Source organism: Tupaia chinensis, unplaced genomic scaffold (assembly GCF_000334495.1).
Source record: "Tupaia chinensis unplaced genomic scaffold, TupChi_1.0 Scaffold000086_1, whole genome shotgun sequence".
NCBI classification, from domain to species: domain Eukaryota; kingdom Metazoa; phylum Chordata; class Mammalia; order Scandentia; family Tupaiidae; genus Tupaia; species Tupaia belangeri.
The window spans coordinates 2231301-2241176 of NW_006159548.1; the positions used below are offsets into that span (position 1 = coordinate 2231301).

Consider the following 9876-nt stretch of genomic DNA (forward strand, 5'->3'; position numbering starts at 1 on the left):
AAAAAAAAAGATTGATAGAGACTGATCCCAAAGAGACCCTGGTTTTTGAACTGGGAACAATTCAATTTCCTGCCCTGTATTTTATATGCACTGTTGGAAACAGAGTGGGAACATAACATTGAAGTATGTTCAGATCTATTCCCAGATGACGAAAGTTAGCGCAATTACACATACTTACATGGGATTATTGCACTGGCGTGTTCGGAAACGAACACCAGTTCCACAGGTCCGAGAACAGGAGCCGAATTTGGTCCATGATCCCCAATTGCCATCTTGTTTTTGTTCATTAGCATTCTTCCACATACAGTGACCCTTATAGCACCACTTAGGACAATGACAAAAGAAAATTATAAAAATTGAGCATACACTAAAGCTGAACTTTTTTACATAAGAACTACTTGTGAGGGGACTCCAACAGTTTGAGACCCAGGCCCAGCGGCTTGAAAATCACGCTGGTGCATGTGTGAATATGCCCAAGATCCCAGGAGGAGAATGAAGAAGGGGTTGTGGTGTGGCCATCTCTCCTGGGCATCACCCCCTGAGGGGGTGATATCTCACTTTCTTTCTCTGTCTCTGTCTCTCTCTGTCCCGTGAATGCACATGCCCTATGGCAAAAACCTCTTCAAAAAAAAGAAAACGAGAAGGTGGGAGGGAGAAGTTTGTGGAAAAAATGGAATTAAAGTACAAGTTTATTTTGACATGAATATTGAAATCCATGCATGCATAATTTTTTCATCATATACATTTTCTGTTAATGTTTTGAAGCCTCCTCCTATTTAAAGGGCTTCATTTCTTTCTCTTTTATGAAATTTTTTTTCAGGTGAAGATGCATTAAAATTATCCAAAAGCAAGTATACCATTAAGATGCTATACTGGGGACCAGCAGTTAGCATAATGGCTATGTCGCTGGACTCCCATGTAGTGACCGCGGTTTGCGTCCCGAACCCGGTGGCTTAAACTCACGCCGGAGCATGCGTGTGCATGCCCAGGATCCCAAGAGGAGAATGAAGGAGAAGGGACTGCGGCATGGCCATCCCCCCTGGGGTGATTTCTCGCTTTCTGTCTGTCTGGCGAGCACACGTGCCCTATAGCAAAAAACCTCTTCAAAAAAAAAAAAAAAAAAAAGATGCTATACTGGAAAGATGAGTAATTTAGATGTGCATTTTTTAAATATAAAAATTTTAAAAATAGCATTCACTCGCTCACTTTTTAAATAATACATTTAGCAGTGAGTATCAAATAATAATCAACAAAAAGTTTCTGAGTGCCCAACTTGCACAATAGGTATTACTCTGCCCTTCATCACTCACTACCTAGATCATAGCAGAGTTTTTGAAAGCACTATTTTCTCCTTTTAAGTAGTGACCTGAAAATATATGACTCCACTTAGAAAATAATTACATAATATATCCAAAATATACCCTGCTTTCAGAGAGCACTTTCAGTTTTTAAAACTTTCATTCACAGTGATTCTGAGTGATAGATAAATTGCACTTCACTTTTAGTTGAGGAAAACAGAGGTCCAGAAAGTTTCAAGACTAGTTGAAGGTCATCTGCTATGGGTTGAATATGTCAGCAATTCATGTACTGAGACTTGATATATTGTCCTTATTATAAATCCTCGAGGGTGAGGCTTAGTGGGCAGTGGTTGGTCCATGGTGATTGTATCATGAAGGTAACAGTCTCATGGATTAATGATGTCTCTCAAGACTCAATGACTTCTAGCTCTTATGAGAGGGGCTTAGTTCTCCCAAGAGCTGGTTGTTAGAAGAGAGAGATCAAGCAGAACTTCTCTCTTTTTCTGTATATGCCTGCCATCCTCTGCTTCCATTTGCCCATGCCTAGGTCTTTGGACTTCCCAGTCACCAGAATTATTGGTAATAATAAAGAGTAAATAAACTTCTATTTTATTTATAAAAGGAACCAGGCTCAGGTATTTCTGCTAGCAATGCAAAAATGGACTAAGTCACCCTCCAACCAAAAAGTAATGAAGTGGAACTACTAGAACCCTAATACTGCAAAGGCATCTTGTTTAATGTGGCAGCATACAATAGATGCTCAAAGCATGTTAGTTATTTTCATTCCTACTATTTATTTTTCTCATCAGAGATAGAGACAGAAAGAGGGAAATTGAGAAATCACCTCCCAGGAGGATTGGCCATGTCACAGTCCCTTCTCCTCCATTCTCCTCTCAGGTTGTTGGGCCTGCACTCACACATCCTGGCATGATTTTTCAAGCTGAGAGGTCCAGGATTCAAACTACAGTCAGCGATGTGGGCGTCTAGCACTTTAACCACGAGGCCACCTGCTATCCCCTATTTTCAACATTTTAATTGCTTTATCATACAATGTACAATAAAAAGTTTCTTATACTTAACTTTTTAAAATTTAATTTCATTTTTCACTATTTTTTGAAGTTTTTCTATAGGGCACATGTACTCACCTGAGATAGAGAGAGAAAGATAGTGATAAAGCAAGTCACCAGGTTCAGAACTTGAACTACAATTTGTCATGTGGGAGTCTAGTGCCTTAATTGTTACACCATGTGCTGGCCCCTTATACTCCACGCCTGTTCAACTTTTATCAATTTAAATAAAACAAACATATTTAGGGGAGTTGGATGCTAAGAGTTGGCTATAAGAAATCGTTTTTATAAAGAAAAAATGAATCAACTTGTTACTACTCTGTCTTTTAGTGTTTTTCATCAAAAGTTTGTAATACTGAATTTTTCCAAGGTATGATACTGTCTACTATATACTTGACATAGTGCCTAGAGGAGTGCAAACACTTCCTAGGACAGGTTTTATTGTTCTCATGCATATAGATCTCATCGCAGTACAACTTATACGCATTTGAAATCAAGCTCTGAAAGAACTAAAAACTATGTAAATCTTCTTTGCCAGCTTTCATCCTGTCTATGGTATCTTATTTCTAAACTAGTCAGGGCTCTTCAACTTGAGTTCTTAACATGCCTTTGTTTTGGGATCTTTGCCCTTATGAGTAGCACAGCTTGGCATTCAGCCCATTTCTAAGCATTCAATCCTGAGTACACAACTTAAGATTTAAAACCTCTGGACATCTTTCCCCAAGGAGCAAAGCCAAATCTTCTGTGCAAGTTCACGACTTTATTTCTGGGCAACTTTCACAAGGAATGGGAGGCCAGCAAGTAAATCACATCTCACTTGCAGGGAGCCAGTTACTGTGTTGAGTTGCTTCTGTCTATTCCATCTGTAATGAGTGGTCCCAAAGATCCTGGCTCATAATTCCTTGAAGCGATAATTGTTACTTTATTTGGAAAATCAGGTCTTTGCAAATAGAATTAAGTTAAGGATTGAAAATGGCATGATTATCCTGGATTATCCAAGTAGGCCCTAAATGTCACATGTATCCTTGTTAGAGAGGGGCAGAGGGAGGTGTGGCACAGAGAAGAGGAAGACTACTCATGTGACCACAGAGACAGAGATGTGAGCTGGAAAGGACAAAGAAGACATTCTCCACTAGTGCCTCTGGGACTGTCAGGCCCTGCCTACACATTGGTTTCAGCCCAGTGAAACTGATTTTTTAGACTTTTGGCCTCCAGAACTATAAAAGAATATATATTTTTGGCTTTATTTTAAAAAGAATAATTTCATTTTATTCATTATTATAATAATTTTTAATTTGCTACAGGCACACACACTTAACAGAAAGACGTAGAGAGCGAGAGAAAGTAAGAAAACAAACCACCAGGTCCAGGACTTGAACTATGATCTGTCGTGTGGGAGTCAAGTGCCCCTAACCCCATGCCACCTGCTGGCCCTATTTTCTATTGTTTTAGGACACCAAATTAGTGGTGATTGAGTACAGTAGCTACAGGAAATTAGTACACTATCTTAGTGAATTACCATAATGAAACCTCACATATTATGGTTTTTATAAAGCTGACAATATAGCTATGGTCATCACTTTTCAGACTTTTTAAGGCGATTATTATACCACACATCTTAAATCTTCATGTGTAAACAGATATACTCACTTTTCCAGGAGCACATTCAGTCCCATCAAGCGGAGGTCCCTTCTTAGTCTTACAGAAGTAGGGATTATCAGGATGGCTACACCACAGTTGTTTACATGGGTCAAAGGTTCGGAACTGGAGGAGAATCAGACCCTTAGTGAGCTCCTGGAGCATGCCTGCATCAATAATACATTCTATACACTTTCTTTACATCATGTTCTTGGGTATTTTTATTTCAAGTTAATAGTCAAAGTTGTGACATGTTAACAAAAAACACATTATTGCATAAGAATTCTAAGTAGAGAATACTTTCAATCTGCATTTCTAAAATAATGCTGATAAACAATTTGTCTGAGATTGTGAGGCTAACTTTCAATCTTTCTGCATGCCATTTCTCTTTTCTAGTTTTCAAACAAACAATATTGGCATTTAAAAAAGAGAAATTATTAGGAACATTTTAAATATGAATATTTATTATAATGGTTTGGCAGCTGTCAAGCTATCAAATGTGTCTTTTCTATCACTACATGTATAAACTAGTTAGATATAAATAAAAATACTCATAATAACTAGTTGATGAAAAGCAAAAAAAAACTGTTAAAATTTCTGTGTAAGATAAGGTACTCTAGGTGTAACAAATATCATAATCTGTTCATGTAGCTGATAATGTATTTTCCATATATATTTGATACCCACACCAATCCATGGCTGACAAATATGTTATAAAGTAAGGTTGTAGTGGTGGTTACAAGTAAGACTAAACAGAGCCAGATAAGAATCTCATTCTCAGAATGTTTCTTATTTTCTTAGAACACCATGTTATAATACCCAAATATTTATATAGACACACACATATTTTTGGTCCACTCTTTTATCATCTGTACTTTTTCCCTAAATGTAAATATCTTGCTATTCTTTAAACAGATTTTTAAAAAAATATCAAACAATGGTTTACCTACATATTTACTGCCTACACGTCCAGTGACCCATATATAGCTTCGTATTCATAGATATTTTTTATTAATAGTACCTATTATTAGATACTGAATTTTTCATTCTAAGCCCTATTACTTACTGGAGAAATTACACTTTTCCATGGCATTGACCCAAAGCTTTAGATTTCTCAGAATTAAAACCTAATGCAGAGCTCACAGAATAAATCTTACAGATACCCCAAATGGCCATATACGGAAGATTTTATGTGGAAGATTTTAAACAACAGATCAATTTTTATCAGTACCATGAAATATTTCTTTTCCTCTAACTAACAAAATTTTTTTCAATGTCTACCTGTCTGTATGTGTGCGTGTGTGTGTGTGTGTGGGGGGACTTCCTTTTTGTTTTCTAATAAACTACCAAAGATCAACATGGAAACTTAATAAAACATATCTCTAATATGAATGGTTACATGGAAGATCAGGTTTAATGGATTCCACTGAGCATTTACCATGTGCCTGCATTGTACTAAGCACGCTAATTACATTATCAACTTTAATACTCACACCAATACTATGAAAGAAATACTATCATTATCCAAATTTTACACAAGAGGAAACTAAGCCCCAGAGATTAAATAAGATCCCAAGGTTAAGTGATTAGTAGGAGTCAGATCTAGGACCGGATCCAGGGTATCTGCTATGGCATCCATGTTCCTGATCCCAATGCACTATCACATGATTCCCCTATAAAGATATACCCACGTGATCCTTCTCTAACATCACAGATACATGGAATACTGGCCATGAATCTAAAGAAAAGGAATTCACATGTGGCTTATAAGTCATCTCTGAAGCTCACAAAAGCCAGGGGAGGAATACAACACAAAGGTGCATAGCCTGAAAGCCTTTGTTTCAAAGCCAGCTCCTCTATTTATCAGAGGTGTGACTTAAACAAGTTGTTTAACCTCTGCAAGTCTTGGTTGTTTCTTCTTTAAGTAAGCGTGAACCAGTTCCCTCATAGGCTTTCATGAAGATTAAATAAGAAAGTATATTTAAAGCATTTAGCTTTAGCATATAGCAATATAGGAATTACAAAATAATTGGTAGTTTTCTTTTTCTTTTTCTTTTTCTTTTTTTTTTTTTAAAGATAAGGTCGCATTTTGTCACCATCCTCCTGCCTCAGCCTCTTAACTAGAGAGGACTACAAGCATGTGCCACTGCACCTGGCTTTTTAGGGTAGGCCAGGAACTGAACCCAGGCCTCCCATATGGCCTTTGCCTACTATGTGGCACATGCACCACCCTGTGCTACTGTGGCTGAACTAGTAGATATTCTAACACTTGTACCAGAGGGTCAGTAAAGCTTCCCAAACAGGCTATGCAAACGCATTTTAAGATACAATAGCTACATCGAGCATGAGTAACATACCGCAGTGCACATTTTATAACCAACACCAAAATCAAAACGACATTGCTCATCCATGGAATAATTTATTCCAGGAAGCTCTGGAAGTTTGGGCCAATTGTGTTCAAAAGGGTCATCAAGGAGACAGTCATAGGAACTGTAGGAAAGAAAATATTACATGTAGTTAAAACATTGACTCTTTTCTTTAATCATGTCCTAATGGGAAATTACTCTGAGCTTATATATTCTAGAGTGTCATTGGCTCATAGAGGAAATTCACAAAAGCATACATTTTAAGTGTTTTGGTTTCAGTTCCACTTAAGGATGACCCTTTATCTTTATTCATCGCAGGAAAGTGAGCCAGCATGAGGTAGGAATTGCAGTAGCTCTGTGTCAGCCTTACTCGTGTCCCTAGCTGGACCCCCAAATGGCGTGGCAGGGCAGATCCTAGCACCTACATATGGGAGATAGGTGATGTAATTTCAGGAATCATGTCCTCTCCTCATCCTTGACTCACGTTTGAACATTAGACAAAGATTCTATAAAGAATTGGCTAAAAAGGAATCGTATCGCAATTAAAAATTTTACTTAAATTTGAAGCTTATGGCTTAAAATATCATGATCATCATATGGAACTATTGTGTTAAATGCTCTGGACCATTGAAAACATGTTTCTTATCAACAACAGTCTTTGTTTACTGGGAACTTTTTTGCGATCAAGTCCTAAGGGTCAGTTTCAAGTCTGCAAACGATAACATAAATACTCTCAAGACATGCAGCAGGGAACATACTGGATGTATCTTTTCAATTCTTGACCACTGCATCGGGACCAGTGGTAACGATGAAATGCCGCTTGCACCAAGGGAGCCATGACACTTCCCATAGCGGTCTCATCACCACACCTGTTGCCTTGTCCATCATGCTCCATCCCCAGCCTAGAACACAAAAGAGACCTCGCTGGTAAGAATAGAGGAACTACAGCTCTTGCTTAATTTCTGTTTTGAAAAGAAGCACCAGGAAATAATGCATTTTTCCAAGTCAACAAGGCTTTCTTAGAGAAGGCGCAGACACTAAAGTCCAGAGCAGCCTCAGAGAAATGCCTTTCTTATTCATGGCTATGAAAAGCACACGAGTGCCCCTGCAAGCCAGAGCCACTCATTGAGTTTCAGTGCAGGACCTCTTGGCTGTTTTCAGCTCCTCACACTTGGCAAGGGATGAGAATTGCATGCTGGCATGTACTTTGCCTACAGTGCAAACAATACTGGGAGAAGGAGGAAAGAAAAGACTTTCTTTTTTTTTTTTTTTGCTTTATAGTTGTCAACAATGACTTACACATGGCCAGTTTCATGGGCTACTACAAAAGCAGATGAAAAACCATCCTCATGGTTCAGAGTACAACTTCTCACTGGATGACACATGCCCGTGACTGGAGCGTATCCTGTAGAGAATAACAATTACTTTAATTTTCATTTTATGAGAAAATCCATTAAGAATTACTACTGGAACTTTGCCTAGGAGGGGAAAAAAAGTTTTCAAGAAACAGGGGCAGCATTATTTCCCTGCTAGCATTGTGCCACTTTCTCCTGGGAAAGTCACAGGTAATGGTCTCTAAAAAGATTCATTGGGTCTGCGTTTTCGCTTTTCCCAAGAGAAGGCACTGCCTGGGGTTGCCATTCCATCCTGCCTACCAGCTAAGCCTTGTCTCATTGTTTTAGTAAATGGTCCTTCATATCAGGGTACTGATGAAGAGAGCCAAAAATTCCATCGCCGTTGAAAAGAAAATCATCAGTCTGCTTTTTTCCGAAGTCTACATCGGAACGTATTAGATGAATGTAAGTTGACTGTGGAAGAAAGCTCTTTGGCAGTGGTCATTTCTCATGGCATCTCTGCTCCTTTCCAAACAGTTTGTGGAAATCACTCTGCATTTTACAGCAGTCCCTCCACGCCCCAAATACACAACCATTACTTTAAAGGCACATATAGTTTATTATGGCCTTTAAGCGGCATTTAACATTGTGAATGGCACAGAAGTCGCTGGAAGCAACAGAAAGAAAATGCATGCTTGGCCGGTGTGTGGTGAAAAGCGTGGTGAGGACCTGCGCGTCTGAAGAGAATAGCTGATTTGGGATTACTTCTGAAAATTGTTCCCTGAAGTTTTTCTTTTACGTATTAATGGTAATACCTTGCATTCCAGCAGGTCCAAAGTCTTGCCTGGTTAAGAAAATTGCGTGATCATGGTGTTCAGAATGGTTGGGATCAGATTTTTGTTGTTGGCCAGCCCAGCGACACACATTCTCCAAGCTCCTGGATGGGTTTCCCCTTTCTATGAGGCTAATGGACTAAGAGAAAAGAATATGTTGATGACACAGAACATTTTCCCAGAGGCTTCCTTTAATAACTTTTTATAAAATTAAAATGTAGAATACTTAAACAAGGATTCAATATTATTATTTGGGTCCTATTTAGATATACTTTAGTATGAGAATTCTAAATACCCAAGAGGACAAAGGTCTAACTGCTTTTTCCTATTTCCAAAATCCTTTCCAGAGGGCCTGGAAAGTCATGCCCACAAACATTAGAAGACTATTTGGACTCACTGATAAGAAGACTCTTCCTACATTGTGTCCCTGGGATAATATCTTTGTGATATATATTAAGCCTCCTTATCTCTCTTAAAGTACATTCTTTGGCTGATATCAGCAAACTTTCCTTCTTTTTCCAATCACCAACCTAAAAACTATAAAGCCCACCTATAACTTACAAGCACCCCCCAACCCCGACTTCCATATGTTCTGCCAATGGAAAAACTCTTCACTAAATTCCGAACTTTGTCTCTTGCTCTCATAATTAAATAAAAGGAACCCCCAGACCTGAGCACCCTGAGAAAGGCAGATTTACTTTTCTCTGGGTCAGTCACATACATTTGTGTTTAGAAACAATCCACACTAATTATTATTTCTGCAGAGTTGGTTATTTCCGTTGACACACATAATATATCTTTATGGTGATAATACTATCTGTGTGAAAGTTAACTGACACTATGTATAGGAATGTCTGTGGTTTGGATTCACCATTGTGAGGCAATTCAATCATTTGGGTAAGAATTTCAGTAATCTAAATATTGACCGATTCGGTTTAGATTTTGAGTTTCATGGATCTTAAAAACAAAAATATTAGGAAAGATCCTGACATGGGATTTTTTTTTCCCCAGAGATATGTAAGTAAAATATCATAGTTAGGATTTTTTGTTTATTTCCTTGGTCCAAAATTAATCAATGAGTGGGAAGAATTCAAATTTGTCCATGAATTGGCAAGGCTGGTTAAATCTTAGTTTACGGGGAGCAGTCAAGTTATATTAACCTCACACTAATAAAAAACAAAACAAGCCAACAAACAAAAACCATATTTTTCTTTAACCTCAGGGTAATGAAAAGGGATGAGCTCTTATTCTTAGTTTCAACAGATGGATTTAAATTCCTTGGAATGTTATCACATTATGGCTGGGGGGTCAAAACTCGGGGGGAAAGGTCCCTCATTCCA

General features: G+C 38.2%; 1 protein-coding gene across 2 annotated transcripts in view; it reads right to left on the minus strand.

The window, feature by feature from the left end:
• ADAMTS3 (ADAM metallopeptidase with thrombospondin type 1 motif 3) overlaps positions 1–9876 on the minus strand; it is a 294220-nt gene that overhangs the window by 42055 nt on the left and 242289 nt on the right. For both annotated transcript variants that reach the window (XM_027769729.1, XM_006142907.3), the window contains exons 7-12: positions 8519–8675; positions 7669–7774; positions 7128–7271; positions 6361–6493; positions 4016–4129; positions 179–324 (exon numbers count right to left, since the gene is read on the minus strand). In XM_027769729.1, coding sequence (XP_027625530.1) covers positions 179–324; positions 4016–4129; positions 6361–6493; positions 7128–7271; positions 7669–7774; positions 8519–8675 — 800 coding nt within the window. The remainder of the gene's footprint in view (positions 1–178; positions 325–4015; positions 4130–6360; positions 6494–7127; positions 7272–7668; positions 7775–8518; positions 8676–9876) is intronic.